General features: G+C 35.6%; 2 protein-coding genes across 3 annotated transcripts; both read right to left on the bottom strand.

Moving 5' to 3' along the window:
• Positions 1 to 224: 224 nt before the first annotated feature.
• On the bottom strand, positions 225 to 3,922 carry LOC105334458 (heat shock 70 kDa protein 12A). The gene is made up of 4 exons (XM_011437911.4): positions 3,570 to 3,922; positions 2,881 to 3,120; positions 2,549 to 2,690; positions 225 to 2,423 (listed from the first exon to the last, which is right to left on the bottom strand). The coding sequence occupies exons 1-4, from the start codon at positions 3,879 to 3,881 to the stop codon at positions 1,372 to 1,374; spliced, it is 1,746 nt and encodes a 581-aa protein (XP_011436213.3). The 5' UTR covers positions 3,882 to 3,922; the 3' UTR covers positions 225 to 1,371.
• A 4,870-nt stretch (positions 3,923 to 8,792) lies between these two features.
• On the bottom strand, positions 8,793 to 17,973 carry LOC105320930 (NF-X1-type zinc finger protein NFXL1). Of its 2 annotated transcripts, none has more exons than XM_066076398.1 (19): positions 17,851 to 17,973; positions 16,321 to 16,430; positions 15,816 to 15,998; positions 15,372 to 15,490; positions 15,132 to 15,265; positions 14,846 to 15,024; positions 14,522 to 14,683; positions 14,190 to 14,290; positions 13,817 to 13,931; positions 13,578 to 13,693; positions 13,217 to 13,348; positions 12,885 to 12,975; positions 12,677 to 12,797; positions 12,340 to 12,499; positions 11,603 to 11,716; positions 11,248 to 11,379; positions 10,627 to 10,863; positions 10,159 to 10,353; positions 8,793 to 9,568 (listed from the first exon to the last, which is right to left on the bottom strand). In XM_066076398.1, the coding sequence occupies exons 2-19, from the start codon at positions 16,418 to 16,420 to the stop codon at positions 9,341 to 9,343; spliced, it is 2,619 nt and encodes an 872-aa protein (XP_065932470.1). In that variant the 5' UTR covers positions 16,421 to 16,430; positions 17,851 to 17,973; the 3' UTR covers positions 8,793 to 9,340. The 2 variants fall into 2 exon arrangements, with proteins under 2 accessions (XP_065932470.1, XP_065932469.1); XM_066076397.1 differs by lacking the exon at positions 17,851 to 17,973 and adding an exon at positions 17,243 to 17,304.
• Positions 17,974 to 17,993: the final 20 nt, after the last annotated feature.

Here is a 17,993-nt window from a genome sequence, read left to right as displayed (position 1 = left end):
AAATTCAAGAGTTCGAATACATAAGTCTATGAAATGCTGCAGCTCTTCGCAGTCTTCAAGTGAATCATGTCCATTGTGTGTGCTTTGTATGTAATGTTCAAAATGCCAGAATCCGAACTCTCAATACATGACCTGTTACGTTCTGAAAATAATTCTCTAAAAATTCGAAAGTGTCACAGAAGTAAATCATTTCAAAAATGGTCATCTATCTTTTCAGAGTATCATTTTATAGCTGAAAATGAGTTTCAGGGTGTTCGCCAGCGCGTTGGATAGTATTTCCATTATAATTGTATTATACGAAATGTGCTATTTTCACCAGGCTAGCTTTGCCTGTTAATGGCCGTGTAAACCCAATTCCTTTGGAGAGTCGACTGAATTTTCCCGCGGGGCCCCATCCTGGCCATATATGAAGGCTTAAGTAGGGAATCCAGGGTGTTAGCTAGCCCCTTGAATAACATTTCTATCATATAAACTGTATCACACGAAAGCTAATTTCACTAGGCTAGCTATGATGAAATTTTCTTAAACACCAAATTCCTCTTGAAGGTCAACTGATTTTTCCCGGGGCCCCATCCTGACCAAATACGAAGGCTTAAATGGGGAATTCAGGGTGTTATCCAGCCCCTTAAATAGCTTTTCCATTACAACTGTATCATGCGGAAGCTATTTTCATTAGGCTATATGATGTAGCTATATGCCTATTAATGGGGTCCATGGTGTTAGACAAGCACCTTGACTAGTATTCCCATTACAATAGTATATGGGGTAATACACACACTCTCGCCAGGCTAGCTAATTATGTCAACGGTCAGGTCATTTTAACAAGTGGCTATTATTTCTCTATAGTACTGTTTCATTCGATAATATAAGGAAGTTTATGTGGGTTGTAAAATTACTTTTATTAGAGTACTTACTGTAATTTGAAAAGTGGACCAAGCACACAAGACCAGTGCTTAATTCCGCGATTCAACCGTTTTCCTTTTAAAAATCGTGGGAATGAAAAATCGCAAATGCTGAATTTTTATCATTGTTTCATATAGTTTACATGTGTCCGAAAAATAAATTCGCGAGATGTGTTTCGCGCTATTTTTACGCGGATATTAATCAGTTTCGTTTAATTAGGAATCTACAGTACAATTCGCTACTCGAATAGTGAATAGCGAATGATACTCTAACTTCTGAATGCCCTGAAAATGATATGGAAAAACAATGATCAAGAGATTGAATAGAGATGTTAAGGGTAAAACTTAGCATTACACGACATTAATATAATAATAAAACAACTTGTTAGATCAATTCAGTCAATGCAACACGTCACGCAATTAGAATATTGCATGGTGTAACTGCTTCAAATACGTTTGTAAAGAAAAGTCAAGCTAGGAAATTAAACCGAGCCGTGACTTTGGTGTTGGAATCTTTTTCTACAGCCTTCACAGTCAGAAAAGTGTCTGAGAACATCGTGGAGACAACGACTTCCCTGTGGCCAGGAGGCAGGTTGATGATGAGGTCTCCCAAGAGAGAACAACTGTCGTCTGTCACGTATTGTGGATTTTTGTCCGTAGACGTATACATAAACAGAATCATGGACGACTGTTCAGGTGAAAGTTTCGAGTACGTTTTTTGAACTTGGTACCTCCCTGCTTCTACCGCTTGCCCAACTTCTACAAGTTTATCAAAGATCATTGTTTCGCATGTTCCATCCATGATTGTTCTATTTTTTGGAATGTTTTGGTCATGTTGTTTAATCGATTTTGCCGCCATGAAACCGTACGTATATTTGCATATTCTTATTTTTACAGACATTGGACTGTGTCCGTATATGACTGCACCCTCTAAGATCGCAAGAGATGGGTGCTCGGGATGGATGATTCTTTTGTCAGTGAAGGCCTCTCTAATTGCTTTCCGCAATATACGTGATTCAGAAAACCCTCCTACAAGTAGCAGAGTGGACACATCCTGCGATTCAGTTGCGTTGAACAATTCTTTCAGTTTTTTTATAACATTATCTAGGGAAATTGAAAAGAAAGTCTTGAACAGTTCAGGCTGTAATATCAATCTTCCGGAAGTCCATTCAAGTTGACCTTTCATTGGTGTCTGCTCTATAACATCTGACAAGTTTTCACCATCTGTTTCCTCCTCGAAAATTTTCACCAAAGACCCTGGAACAGTTAACATGACCTCTTCGTCGTTTTCGAGAGAAACGAACTGTTTCTTGATTTCAAAATCGTTCATCATCTCTAGGTAATCAACCACATGTTTGTTTTTAAACTTGGACAGAACTGGAGCTCCTACTAACTTGATTAGCAAGCCCTGGAACGAGCTGTTAACTTTAGTACCACCCCAGTCTCCTCCAACCGGCGCATGCATTTCTCTCAGCTTTTCGCCATCTTCAATTTTGTGTGTCACAATGTCGGCTGTACCACCTATAACAAAAAAATAATATAATATCATTATCTGCAGTTTAAAACATTTTCTTCTTCTTCAAACATCTTTACTATAACAATAAATGGGGGTTGGCTTGGATCATCGAGTGACAGGGTTTCTTTACCCCCCATATCCAGCACGGTGTACGATAGCCCTGGGGTGAGGATCGTCCTTCCATCAGGACTTACATTGCGTATGGACCAGCAACACAGAGAAGCCGCCTCCGGTTCCAGGGCCAACAGCAGCTTGTTTTCTGGAAGTCCTGCCTGAAAACTCCACAGCTATATTATATGTTTCAGAACAGAACAACGCCGTGATTTATTTCAATTTTCAAAAAAGCAAATCGTTGCTATGTGACCTTTTTCTGTATACAAGTAACCGAACAGATGCTATTGAATCAATGGCTTTTCAATCATAACCAGATAAACCAGATAGCAAAATGATCCAGCATTTTACCTTGATTGCAGCCTTCTTCATAAATTCCTTGGCTGGATCGGTCCATATTGCAGGTACAGTCAAAACCCATCGAACCTTCTTCATTACTTCGTTTTTATCTCTCATACCCTGTTCTATCAGCAGATTCTGGAGATGGTCCTTTAGGTACTGAATGGCGCTACTGAAGACATCTAAGGCCTTCATACTTTTTCCAGTTTCGTCTTCGACAATTGTGTCTATTGTGAGCCGCTCGTTGGTTCTCTGTATGGAGTTTGTTAAAGAGTTATAACTTTTGATGATACATCGCATCTCGAATTATGAATTTATATATTCTTTACACAACATAATTTAAATGAAAAAATATTACATATAGGCTTGATAAAGCAGTTTATTTAAGTTACATGCATAAAAGCATGTTTTGCAGCGAATGATATTTTTTTTAAATATATACAATTCATATTGCATTAAATGTAGTGGTCAAGTACTGTGATCAAATAAGCCGAAAATCAATTTATATGTATTATAGAGGAAGCAAACAGTTTTTAAAAAATATTCAATTAAGAAATTTAGTACTTTTGTAAGGATAGCTTTCACATTTTCATTTGATTTCCCGCGGCCTCAAATTTTCTTTCAGTGCTCAACTATGGTACATGTATGAACATGTAGACAGTAAAAACACAACTGAGAATTTCTATAATCAACACACTTACTTCCGTTTCTCTTTGGTGAAGACGCATCTTGAACCTCTTGAAAAAGTACCATGATTCCTGCTGGTTTCTCAGTGCCAGTTTCAAATACTTTTTCTCAGCTTCGAATCCGAACGAGTCGAACTTTCGATTCTGGTCGAATAATACAACTGTCGGTGTTTTCATGAATTTATCACAGGTACCCGTGCCCGATTTCCAGGCGCTGGTTTTGATGACTGGGGGTGAACGCTTGAAGTCGCTTTTGGAACAATAAGCATAGCCCGAGTATGTTGTTCCAAAGTCGATGGCTGCAACTATTTCGTAATCATCAGCCATACTTGTTTTTGTTGTCTGCTTACTAAAAGCAAAAGAGGAAGTAAAAATATTCCTGTTACTAGTAATGATATTGGATAAAGGTTATAGGTTATAAATTGTGTCACAGAATCTGTGCGGGTATTTAAATACTAGTACCTGTTAAAAAAAACCCAGTGCCAGGAGATTTATATCAGTGATAAGGTTGCATTTTCCCATTGTTTAAGGTGCAGTTAGTTTGACATGAATTCATAAGTATTAAGACCATTTCTTAGAGTTGCGTTTATAATCACCTTTATAATCACCTTTGTTTTTTTAGAGTGTTCTACCTGATATATGAGCTATTTATCTTTTACTGAGCTGTTGGTATTTGCTGTTGGTATTTCCTCTTGGATTTTAATAATCTCATTCGGAAATGTTGGTTTACCATAAGTAATCTAATTTTTCAATTGGAGCGATTTTTTTGCTAACTTCTGATTGAACTAAATTTTCATATAAAAGATTTTGATTTATTTTAAATTCCAGTTAAAAAATTGAAATAACCTTAAAAATATTCCTCCAGGATACCTTTTAAAAGTAGTTATCGTCATGCGACAAACTATTTGCGCAATGACAAGTTTGAAACTTCATCTCCTATCACTCTTGGAACAAGCACAATATCGTGTACAGGGTTTACACTGATACGCAAAAAGAACACAACATAAATCATGTTCTTTTTTTTATTAAAAATTGTGAAAGTAATCAATACTTTTAAAAATCACTATTTTAAATATTAAGTGATATTCATTATGCGGATCATTTCATTTTTTTTTATTCTGTCATGACGGTTACTGCGGTAAAGGGCAGTAATAACCAGTTACAATTGACGCGTTGATGCAACAAGAGCTGTTGACGCTTCACTGACGCGTTACCATTTATTGAGGCGTGATCGCCGGTATCTGTTATTTTTCTGAAACCATAAAGAGTTCCTGCGATTGCATTCCAACCTTATGAAGTTTCTGCCATTAACATTTGACATTAATTCCCTTACATTCACACTAATACCAAACATACATATTTGTCAATCAAATAAAAAATATGGACGCTTGATTAGTTTTTTTGTCATTCTACAAGAGAAGATAAAAAAAAAATCAAAATGAGCGATTTTTAAGAAAAATGTACCATGTATACATGCCGAAAAAGGGGGCATAAACTTAATTTTACAGCGTGTCAGATATTTCCTTGTATTTTGAGTACGGCAATATATTTTCATATTTCAAACATAGGTAATCACAGATTACAAAGCTCACCGAGACGAGACATCACCCTTATGAGACTTCACCTTTATGAGACCACCTTTATCATATTAAATGAAAATCATACTTTATGATCTTGGATACTCATGGATTCTGTTTTGACACAATATCGTATATCATCTGTTAAAAAATTGTATGATAATCATATGTTAATCAATACAATAATATAAAATTAAATATTGCATCCTATCATATTTACAACATATAACATATAATACAATAAAATACCATAATAAACAATGATGAGATATGATATTGTAACGTATGGTATGACATTGAATTGTGTTATACGTTATTGTATTTGATCACATAATACAATATCATAATATATAAAACAATATAGTATTATATTACAATATCATATTACATAATACATCAAAACATTAAAACATATGATATTGTATGATACTGTATCATTTTTGAAACATAATATGATATTGTATCATATGATACAATATAATTTGATACAACATTGTATCATATCAAATGTAACAATATTATGTGATAAAGTAAAATATATAATACAACATTATATTATACATATTGTATCAAATGATACAATAATATATTTTACAATATCATACAATACAATATCGTATGATACGATATTATATAATATTACAGTACCATATTATACAATTTCATATGATATAATTCTATATTACAGAAACTAATATCATATTATACAATATCATATGATACAATATTATAGAATATACAATATTGTATCATAGGATACAATAATATATTTTACAATATCATACAATACAATATCGTATGATACGATATTATATTATATTACAGTATCATATTATACAATTTCATGTGATATAATTCTATATTACAGAAACTAATTTCATATTATACAATATCGTATGATACAATATTATAGAATATACAATATTGTATCATAGGATACAATATTATATTTTGCAATATCTTATGTAATAGTATCATGTGATAAAATAATAAATTAATTATACAATATAATATTATATAATATTGTATCATAATATACAATACTATACATAACGATATCATGTTACAATATCATATCATAAAATATAAAAAAAATTGATTCAATATCATATCGTATCATATCACTTTTTATAACATTACATATGATATTATATTGTATCATATTAAACAATATTGTTTCATACCATACAATACTATATCATAGGAATCATGTTATATCATTTATCAACAAACACATCTATCTATCGAGCAGGTTTGAGTGAGGTGGGAGATTTCTTTAGCATCCTTGATAATGGAGATCAGGCTCTGCATCTGAAGCAACCTCTGCGTTTCATTTATAATATAGTTAAATCAACTATGCAAGCTATCATCTATAAAACATGTGACCTGTTCCAAAAAAACTAAACCTCATCCAGCATCCGAAGCCTATGGCTCAGATTCAGCATTCAAGCCTGTCAGGTGCATCAGTATACATAAGACGCATCTCCATGCAAGTTTGGTGAAGTTCAGACCAGTAATAACTAAGATATTATCATCAGAGGGCACTAGCAATTAAAACCTTAACCTGCTCCAGCATCCGCAACCTAATATGGCTAAGATTCAACATCCATGCCTGTCAGGTGCATCTGTATCATAAGACACACCATCCATTCAAGTTTGGTGAAGTTAGGACCTGTATTAACTAAGATATATTTTTTAGCATCCTTGATAATGGAGATCAAGCTCTGCATCTGAAGCTTCCTCTGTGATTCATTCATATTACAGTTTAATCAACTATGCAAGTTTGAAATAGTACTATTATCTATTAAACATGTGACCTGTTCCAAAAAACTTAACCATATCCAGCATCTGAAACCTATGGCTCAGACTCAGCATTCTAGCCCATCAGGTGCATCAGTATAATAAAACGCACCATCCATGGAAGTTTGGTGTAGTTAGGACAAGTAATAACTAAGATATGATCATCAGAGGGCACCTGTTTCAAAAACTTTAACCAGCTCTAAAAACCTTAACCTCCCCCAGCATCCGAAACCTATGGCTCAGATTCAGCATTCAAGCCTGTCTGGTGCATCAGTATCATAAGACGCACCATCCATGGAAGTCTGGTGAAGTTAGGACAAGTAGTAACTAAGATATAATCATCAGAGGGCACCTGTTTCAAACACTTTAACCAGCTCCAAAAACCTTAACCTCCTCCAGCATCCGAAACCTATAGCTCAGATTCAGCACTCAAGCCTGTCTGGTGCATCAGTATCATAAGACACACCATCCATGCAAGTTTGGTGAAGTACGGACCTGCAGTAACTTAGATATTGCTATCAAAGGGCACCTGCAACAAAAACTTTAACCAGCTCCAAAAACCTTAACCTCCTCCAGCATCCGAAACCTATAGCTCAGATTCAGCACTCAAGCCTGTCTGGTGCATCAGTATCATAAGACACACCATCCATGCAAGTTTGGTGAAGTACGGACCTGCAGTAACATAGATATTGCTATCAAAGGGCACCTGCAACAAAAACTTTAACCTGGTCCAACAACCTTAACCTCCTCCAGCATCTGAAATTTAGGACTCAGATTCAGCATCCAAGTCTTTCAAGTCCATAAGTAGGTCCAGATGCATCATCCATGCAAGTTTGGTGAAGATAGGACAAGTAATAGCTTAGATACAGGACCTGCAACAAAAACTTTAACCAGGTCCGGACGCCGACGCCGACGCCGACACCGACGCCGACGCCGAGGGTATAGCATAAGCTCCCCCTGACTTCGTCTCGGTGAGCTAAAAACAGTTTTAAGTTTGTGTAAATTATATATTTCAATGATTATAGTAATACAAATATCTGTCTATAACATCAGATCAAAGGGGACAATTCCTCCAACAAGCTGTGAAGTCAAAAAAGGCACGTTTATTGTTCAGCCATGCTAACCTCCACTAAAAAGTCTATTTCTATTGAATTCCATCTTTACCTTGTCTACTTCTGACTATAGAACTATAAAACTAAAGAATAAAATCTTGCATGAATAGACAAATTCTTTATTCGCATATGTATTTCACATACTGAAGTCCAGATAACAACAACATCCAACAGTTGATATATTTAATTAACATTTTCTTACAAATAACATATACATGTACTGAGATGAGGTATCCATGACACTCCACCCAGGCCTCACCCCCGGAATGTTGGCACTAAAACTGATGAACATTAAATATTAACAAGAATATTAGGACACACGCATTATAGAATACAAAGATTAGTTTACAACACTTAATATTTCTGTCAATTATCTTTTGAAACATATCCATCACAAATTTTCTTTTGAGTAAGCTTTCCTGCATTATCCCTTCAACTCTATCTTTACTACCGAAAGTTAAAAGTTCTAATGCTGAACAAAGCATGTTGAACTTGTGAGCATTTCCATTTTCAATCTAATTTTCTTTTTGAATATTATCATCAAATCAATACATGTATGTGAATCAAAAGTGAGAATGCATATTAAAATGGTTCAAATTTTTTTTCATAAATTGTAGGTAAGGACACATAAAATAGCTTGCATTTCAAACATGCGAAAACAGTATTGTAAACAAAATAGTAAGTGATATGGACACAAGTTATTGAAGAAGAGCACCAGAACTCATATAATAACGTAATAATGATGGCAAATTGATTTTATAATTGTTTCCCTACAATTTGGGGAACATAAACAGTTAAGTATCTGTTGTTCTTATTACCTGATATGACCTGTTTTAAATGATATACAGATAACCCTAATACAGTATTGCAAATCAAATAATGGCACAATGTTGTCAAAATAAACAATTTTCAGTTGCAAAGCATTGATTTACAAACAATTATGCATTGTTTGACAATTTACAAATCCAATTGTGAGATTTCATGATCCAGAATCCTTCACCGTATAAGATAAGAAATATAAATCAGTCATGTTCATCCCTACGCTTAATAGCTTGTTCCAAAATGTGATTTTACAACAGATATCAAACAAAGTACTTTTAAATAAGCCCCATTTCATGATGTTGACAATGGACAGGTTCAGACATACATCTAAACCAATAAAGTTAATACTTATGAGTTAATACCACTTGTAATAACAATGGTAGGAAAATTTATATCATGAAGAAGAGAAATACATGTACAACTTTGGTATTCAAAGTACAAATCTAAAGATCTCAGTAATCTGTACTGGGGGTTGTCATTGACTGAGTAAGTAAAAAGCAAACACTGCCAGCACAGCTACAGTCACAGACACAAACAGGATCTTGCTGTTCCTCTGTAGGAAAGATGGCGTCTCCTGAACCTCCTGGTCTCCTTTCTGCTGACGTCTTTTACGACCCTTCGTCTTCCGTTCGTACTCTTCTAGTTCGGCTTGTTGCTTTTTTAACTCTTCCTCTTTCTTTAGTTTCTCCTTCTCTTCTTCTGACTTTTAAGTTGAAATAAAGAAAGAATTTTTCTTAATTTATACCCAACAGTTGTTTCTATATGAGTGAAATATTCTAGTGTGGAAACTTCATGGCTAAAAGTATTCTTTTAATCATTATTCAAGCAAAAGGATTGACACTCATTTAGCTTTGTAATTTGGATTGTGGGAAAAAATCTTGTTATTTAAAAACGTTGGTATATATCGGCTGAAGATGAACAATGGCTAGTTCATGAGCTTTGATGTAAACAATTTATCATACCTTCCTCTTACTGGCCCTTCTGTCTATTGCAGTTTTTTCCCAAATAATACCTGTCCGAATATTTCAAATCTATGATTTGTTTGCTTTCTTTTTGGCTTTTCTTTTCTTAAAGAATCAATAACCTGGTTTTTTTTCCCTATCTATTATACCTGTACATATCTTTATTACCTTGCATTCCTTTCCTTGCTGACAAATGTCATCACAAATTCAGTTTCTATTTTTTACCTTACAGACATTAGTACCTTCTCGTTAATTCCTTTTCTTGCCAATGTTGTCAAATTCCAGTTTCTATCCTATTGATACTAAGGTTACCTGCACATGACATTCTTACCTTTTTCTTGCGTTCCTTTTCTTGCTGACATATGTCGTCACATTCCAGCTTCTTCCCGCCCTTGACCTCTTTACACAAGAAGTCCTTTTTCTTGCGGCGACATTTACAACGGACTGACACCTTTTTCTCACATTTCCCAATGTTAGGACATTCCCCAGAATGGCACACAGCACCACACGGATGGCCACAAGGCATCTACAATCATAGCATTGGTTAATTTTTCAAGAATGCCTCAAGTTCTGGTTTATCATTTCATCAATTGACAAAAGAAGTGAATAAAATGAAAGTTAAGAAATTTACTTTAATTATAAGAGAAGGAATTAATATATAATTTACATCTTTCCCCCCAAAAAAAAAAAAAAATGGCAACATTCCTAACAAATTTATATCTGACTTCCTATTTGTTTATAGATAGTTATATAAGTAACCATTTACTCATAGTAACTTAAGACAGAAGTTGCTAATTACCAGCTTTGGACACTCTCCCCCACAGGACTGTAGGGACTCGCGTTTCTCCAGGTTCTTGATCCAGTCATCACACTGGACATGCTGCACACTGATCTGACAGTGGCACCTCATGCGCAGCATCTGTTTACAAGGGGGGCAGGGGCCGGGGTGACACTTCATCGTGGGGCAGCTGTGAGTACAGCCCTCGGGGCGGGGCTTCTGACAGCCTGCCTCACACTCCTCACAGTTGTCACCATGCTGTCAATAAAGGAGTCCTTTAGAGTACCGGTAAATGTATACATGTACTGTAGTTAATAATTCATTGAAGGAGGGAGACTGCAAAATATTTTGTAGTTTAAAAAGAAAAAAAGTTGCTTTTATAGAATTTTTTTTCAAAATAAATTTATTTGTTTGGGAGGGGTAATTATCCTTCAAAAAATGCCAATACATGTAATAATTTGAGGGGAGATGAATTTATGATAACGGACACACGGCCAAGATATGAAACATGTACAAATGTAATTACAACGGTTGTTTAATAAATCAGCATCAAACCATAGCGCTTAAGAGCAAACAATGTATTTCAAGTATTTCAAAACCAATATTTTGAAACAAATCACACTTTTTGACCATCTTGAGTACCTGAACTGTATCAGGGGCATTAGTGACCAGGTGACACTCCTTTGAACAGGTGTGATTTCCACAGTCCAGCTTGCGGCCACACTTTCTCCCACAGGAGTAATCTCGGACCTTTGAACATGGAAATTTTGAAATCTGTAGTAAAAATAATGCAGATATCAACTGAATGACTTTTAACAAATAATCAAGTGAGCACACATCTATATAAATCACGAATGCATTTTTTTCGTTTTATAGTAATGTTTGCATCAAGAAGTTGCTATGCAAATATTCTTCATTATTTTTTTTTCATTAATTTAATATTCAAATCTTTAAAGATTTCTTCATTCTAAATATTGAATCTGACAGGTTACTTGACCTCATGGAGTCCTATACACTGCTTGGGGATGGGGACCTGACAGGGGGGACATGGCTTACACACGATCTCTTCCTTCACCATTGGCCGTGCTTCCCAGGGGCCTGCTCTCACAGCCTAGTAACAAACATCAAACAGACTGTTCCTGACAGCAACATGTACATTTACCGATACATCATAGAATGAAAACGCATGAAACAAAGAAATTTGTTACAAATACTAAGAGCTACATGTAAAATCAGCCTACCTTTACAGTTACAGAAAAACAAAATTATAACAAAGTGCCAGGGATTGGCCATTTTGCTTCATTATAAACGTAATTCGATCGTTCATTCTTCAAGGTTACAATATGTAATAAAGTTACGGGGAATGAAAATCACTTCGCCGTAAGCGTATTATAAGGCTGTTTACTATAACCATGTTTTACTGTATTGAAAACTTACGTTATCTATGATTATTTGTGTAATATAACAATTACATTAACAACTTATTACTGGCAGCCAGAAGGCAGTCGGATATGTGATATGAAAGTAAAAAGTAGCTGTGCTTTTCTGCGGAGCAATTATTAATGTCCAATTCAACTCGGCACTTTGTCTATGTGCAAATCAGCTTTGTTCAGAGAGAGAATGCTGTTGAAAGAGTCCAATCATTTTTTTTTTAATAAAAAAGTAATTAAATTGTATTAGTAAAATAAATTGTCTCTAATTTAATAACATGTGAATCAGTGATCTGTGACTTACATTGTCTTTGATGATGGTCCTGACTGCGGAGTGACACCGGGCGGGACAGCTGTGAGGACATCCCCCCAGCTGCTTCCCACAGACCAGTCCACACGGGGGACAGTCTCCAAAGTGACAGCGGTGGGGAATCTGACTAGAGTGGTGGCAAATTGTGGGTTTCCTGCAAATACAACAACTCAATCATAACTTTAAGTATCAAACCTGATATTTAAATTTCATGAGGTAAATACTACAATGGATCAGAATTCTTTTAATTTAATAAACATATACATTACTTGTACAATTTTATACTTTGACATCAGAATGGAATAGGCTGTTACACCAGGAACAGAATTACCTGCATGGGTAGTTGCACCTGGGAGGACGAGTGACCTTCTCCTTCCCACAGGGCACAGTGATACGAGAGGCCTTACAGAAGCAGGTGATCTGTACAGTCAATGGACACGGATAGCACGGGCCTGAAACACACACACACAATCCCAGTCAGTTATTGTAAAGAAGACCACAGTATTACAGATATATTGTGAATCAATCTATTTCTTTACCTCTGTGGCACCCACTTGCACACTTGTGGTTCTTACAACTCAATAACTTCCCACAAACTTGTTCACAGCTTGGGCAGTTTCCATCACAGCACTGTCAAATATAACACATGAATCTTATATCTTTACTTTATACCTTTATTAAACATTCTTTTTCACCATATGTTTTTTTGATACTGGGTATATTTCTTTTAAAACATTTAAAATGAGATTTTCAAATCGCAAAGCAAAACTAAAACTAGGGAAAATAGTTATGTGTAATAACATTTTATTTAGTAATGGAATAATTTGCAATGTACTGTACGTACGGTACATGTAATGAGATGTACACAGACCTTTCTCTTACACTGGTGTTTGTTGCAGTCTCGCATGGCTGAACACTTAGTTTCACACAGATATTGCTTGGAACACAGAACCTCCTTTTGCTTTTGTCCACACCGACAGGTTTTAGTCACTAATTGAAGGCACTGTAACAGACAAAAATATCCTACATGTTCAAATAAAAAAAAACCTACCTATAACTACCGGTATCTCATAAACTGAGAGCAAAATTTTCATAAAAGATATCAATTTTACCATACATCTCGGGTTTCATGTAAAATTAATTTTTCCAAATAAAAATTATGCAAATACCATCTTTTTCCCATAAATGAAACAAAAAAATGACCCATGAAAATGTTTGCGCAAAGAACTTACAGATCCACAATTGCCAGTGTGGCATCGTTGTGAACATGTATGTATCCCACAATCCAACAGTTTTCCACAAGTATCTCCGCAAGTCGGTACATCTTCAGTACACGGCAAGTTGTAATCTGAAGTAAAAAAAAAATCATTCATAAAACCGGCCTTATTTGATGACACTTGTGCTAGTTTATTACGTCTCCTGCAAGAGGATCATTTAGGCTTTCCTTTATGTTAATTATTGTATAACTTACTTGTTTTCCCACACGGGCAAGTTCTATCCCCAGATCTTGGGCAAGGGCCACAACTTTCCTTATGACATATCTTTTCACAGAGATGGTTTCCACAGGAAAGTTTTTTGCCACATGGCTAAAAAAAGAAATCAAACATACTTCCTTTTGTTTTCCATTTTATCATTGGTCAACAAAAATTTCCAAATATAAGTAATTATAATTTCAAAAATTTACACGAGTGAACATATTGATGGATAAATGTGTATTTAAACACAATGCAGAAAATCTGTTAATCTATAATGCTTCCTCCAAGACGAGAAAGAATTAATGATTAATATTATATAGAGATCATGTACAACATACGTCTCTGCAGAGGTTAAGACAAGAGAGCTACCTGATCACACTGCCACTCTGGACTGGCACACGGCCGTGTGGTCACTTCCTTCCCACAGTAACATGGCTGCTTGCTCGTTTTAGGACATGGAGCGCAATCACCTGGACAACAAGAAAATAGCAATTAATAACACCACATAGGATCTCTGACCTGCTCAGATCTAGAGCTATATTTTTTCATTACATGTACATGTATGTACCAGGCAATATCTTTTTCTTTTGAACAGCAGACAATCCTCCATTTTTAAACTATTGAAGTCATACTTAATACTGGTAAATCAAGTACAAAATGTATTAAAGAACCCTTTAATAGAACTGTGTGGTGGTAACTACCTGTATGGCACGGTTGTTGACAGTTGTGATGTCCACACAACAGCTTCCTCCCGCACGGCTTACCACAGGACCACTGCTTGGCACTACAGCGTACCACCCGCGGTTTCTGTTTACCACAGTGGCAGGACACAGTCACGGTCTTAGGACAGGGGGGACAGGCTCCTACATAATGTTTTATAACTTGTCATCATTTAATGTACATGAATGAGGATTGAAATAAAGTGAAATCTAAAGCAATGATTCACAGTTACATTTAAATTATTAAAACTAATGTGAAACTAGCATGCAATGATTAATATTTTTTTAATTACCTGGGACACTCACCTGGATGACACAGAAGTAGACAGGTGTGTCCACATTCAGGCTTCAGGTTTCTGCCACATGTCTGCCCACAGGAGTGGGGCACTAGCCAAGGGTCAAACTTTGGGTTGGCTTCTTTTCCACAAAAGCAGATGTATTTTGTAGGACAGTCTTTCTGCTGGTATTCTGTTCTACATTTAGGACTGAAAGATACCAAAGAGGGCATGATACTTACATCATATTAGATGTACAAGTATTGATTTTATAAGAGACCAAACGACAATGCAGAACTTTTAAAAATACACCTTACCAGTGCCAAGGAATGTCCTTGCTAGGGGTTTCCCCATCTGGAGACTTGTAGGCATGCTGGTATATACCTTCACGTACCCACTTCTGGATACACTGCATGTGGAACATAGCATAACAACCTCCACAATTCCAGATCTACATTAAACATCAAGTCATCAAACTATATGAGGTAGTGGCCTTGGGTCATGTGCCAAAAAAGGGTTTTATTTAAAATGTATCACATCAGATGTACAGTACTTACAGCATCAGTCTTTTTGATGGTTTCTATGCAGATCAGACAAGCTGAGGAGCTGGATCGGTACGAGTGTACCAAGTCTTGTTGAGCTGTGTCCTGCACTCCATTGGTGTCATTTTCATTGACTAACAACAGAAAGAAAGTTCAATGTTAAAGACTTCAAAACAAATCTGAGCACAGTATGAAACAAATTAAGGCAAAGGTACCTCAGTTTGCATATTCTATTACAGCAAATGTTTCCCTTACATATAAAGGTATATATGTACGGTACATGTATTCCTTTTATTAATAAAATGACCAACACAAAAGGACCGGTATATGGGGAAATTGGAATTATTTAAATTGATCGACAATTTAAAGAAATCACAAATAAAGTGCAGTCATCAAAAGCTTCCAAATATAGACAAAGACTGTTACAGCGGCGCTGTCAATAAGTAGCAACAGACTCACCACTCATGGAAGAGTATGACTTGAACACGGTGTTGATGATGTCATCAGCGATGTCTTCCTCTTCTTCATCTTCCTCGTCTTCCGGCTGGATGTGCTGCTGAATTGCCTGCTGGTGGGCCGTGCTGGCCTGTAGGAACTTCTCCTCTGCACTCCGTGGTTTACTTGTGTTATTTGTATTTTTCCCTTCAAAATAAGTCTTTAAGTAATCCTGAATGGATCCAGTTACAAATTGTAAAAGTTGAAAGAGAACATATTAAGTTGTCGATCACATTCATTGAATAGAAACATATACATTATTTTTTTTACTAATTTAAGAATTAATTAAAAAATAATGCTGCAATTCTTTTTTAATTATGAATGACTGATCACTATTCATTTCAGTAATATTTCATACTAAAAGGAACTGGCATAATTAAAACATAAATATGCATGCAATTTGTTTTCATCAAACCTTTCCTATCTGTTTTCATTTCCAATATATCAGGAATCACAAATAGAGCAATACCTGGTGCAGCAGCATTATGGGTATTTTCCATTCCGCTTGAGTAGTTGCCTCTTCCCCTTCCTCGGCCCTTCGCCCTCAGATATGAAGGGACTTGTGCCATTTTGAAAAATCTGAAGTACAGATCAATATTAATAGTTTTGAGAAGTCAAATTGGCAGTCTTGCAGGCACATACATGAAGCTCTTGAAATAAAGATTTACATTTTTTGGGGGATAGCTGATGAATTTTACTAATAAATCAACAGAGTAAATCTAAGATTTGTAGCATCTTTTTATTACCTTATAGCTAAAGCAAAAATAATTGTACAACAAAACTTTATTTAGAAATGTACATGATTTAAAGGTCTTGAAGATATATGCCTGCATGGATTATATTTGCCACAGTGGCCTTGCAATGGACCCCTACACAATAACTGCGGTATTGCTCACTTGCAGGGAAAATTTATATATTTTGCTGAAATTTTAGTAGGTAGATAATTAAATGATGTAAATGAAACAATTGATGTTACATCATATTTCACAAAATTATGTCATTTTGCCTCGCAAAAGGGCAGTACCGCAGTTACAGTGAAGGGGTTAATTAATTTCTAGACAATTCTTGTACATTATTACAGAGCACAGCTCACTGGCATAAAGTACCAGATAGCAAGGCAGCTCTAGCGGCAAGTTATGCATTCATTGAGATTTTTTGACGATATCCATGAATTTACAAAAAAATAAATTATAAATTGGAGCATCACACAGGCTTTAATCAAATCTCACATAGTTTTTTTTTTCAAATACTCAATATCTTTTTCATTTTGTCAAGAACATAGGAAAGCAAAATTGAAGAAAATGATAGTTACATAATTATGTTACCAACATATTTGATCATTTCAGTGGCTTTCTACGAGCATGGCATGCTAATTGAAGAATGTAACCTACATGCATGTCTCATGCACTTGCTTCGCCTGTGTACCTATGTTGAGCATGTTCGATCACAAACTACGGTCGCTGTAGTTCGACTAACTTATTTTAGTCCGACTAAAATGGAACCGCGGTCCAAACCAACGGAGAGTCTCTGGTTTGTCTCTAGTCAGGTAGTTTATAAAGATGGCGGCGGAAAGCGAAACCTCAAAATTTTACTTATTTAAATCAGCACAACATGCAATGTGTTAAATTTTAGCGCACACACATATGATTCAGTGCGTTTACAAGTTATTTTCCTTCTTTTTTCACGAACAAAAAGAAGTGAGAGTAGAAATTAACATCTTTCTCTTTTATTTAACCAGACATCGACCAATGTGCGTTCGAACACAGACGTGCGCACCATAAGTTTTCCTTACTACCGTGGTTGAACTCTAGTTAATGATCGAACTCGCTTTTTACCGGTTGTAGATCAGTGTTTTGAAGGGGGTAACACTATAATAAACATTTGATGCTTTAATGACCTTTCAAATGACATATTTTTTAAAAAACTTTGAGGGTACATGATAAATCTGCTTCAATAATTTGTTTTCTTTACAGATGGGAAGTATATAGGCCTACTTTACCTGACACGTCAGCCCTCGATATTTTGCCGTCTGTATTCTGAGTTATCGGCTTCTGACATGGGCGCAGCCATGAAATCACTCAAGCGTGAAATGTGTTAATTTTTTTTTGTTTTAGAATTGGGTTTCAAGAAATAACTTTTGGG

This window comes from Magallana gigas, chromosome 2 (assembly GCF_963853765.1).
Source record: "Magallana gigas chromosome 2, xbMagGiga1.1, whole genome shotgun sequence".
NCBI lineage: Eukaryota > Metazoa > Mollusca > Bivalvia > Ostreida > Ostreidae > Magallana > Magallana gigas.
Note: the sequence above shows the minus strand (reverse complement) of the source record. Positions and strands in the feature narration are given on the sequence as shown.

What these genes read in the sequence shown, in the direction of transcription:
- LOC105320930 (XM_066076397.1), bottom strand. Translation starts at nt 17,289, where the DNA reads ATGCTCAACATAGGTACACAGGCGAAGCAAGTGCATGAGACATGCAT. An exon ending in GTCATACTCTTCCATGAGTG is followed by an intron (nt 15,491 to 15,815) that starts GTGAGTCTGTTG and finishes TTCTGTTGTTAG; the next exon opens with TCAATGAAAATGACACCAAT. An exon ending in ATGCCCCTGATACAGTTCAG is followed by an intron (nt 10,864 to 11,247) that starts GTACTCAAGATG and finishes CTTTATTGACAG; the next exon opens with CATGGTGACAACTGTGAGGA.
- LOC105334458 (XM_011437911.4), bottom strand. Translation starts at nt 3,881, where the DNA reads ATGGCTGATGATTACGAAATAGTTGCAGCCATCGACTTTGGAACAACA. An exon ending in TTCACCAAAGAGAAACGGAA is followed by an intron (nt 3,121 to 3,569) that starts GTAAGTGTGTTG and finishes AACTCCATACAG; the next exon opens with AGAACCAACGAGCGGCTCAC. An exon ending in CACCGTGCTGGATATGGGGG is followed by an intron (nt 2,424 to 2,548) that starts GTAAAGAAACCC and finishes TTTTTGTTATAG; the next exon opens with GTGGTACAGCCGACATTGTG.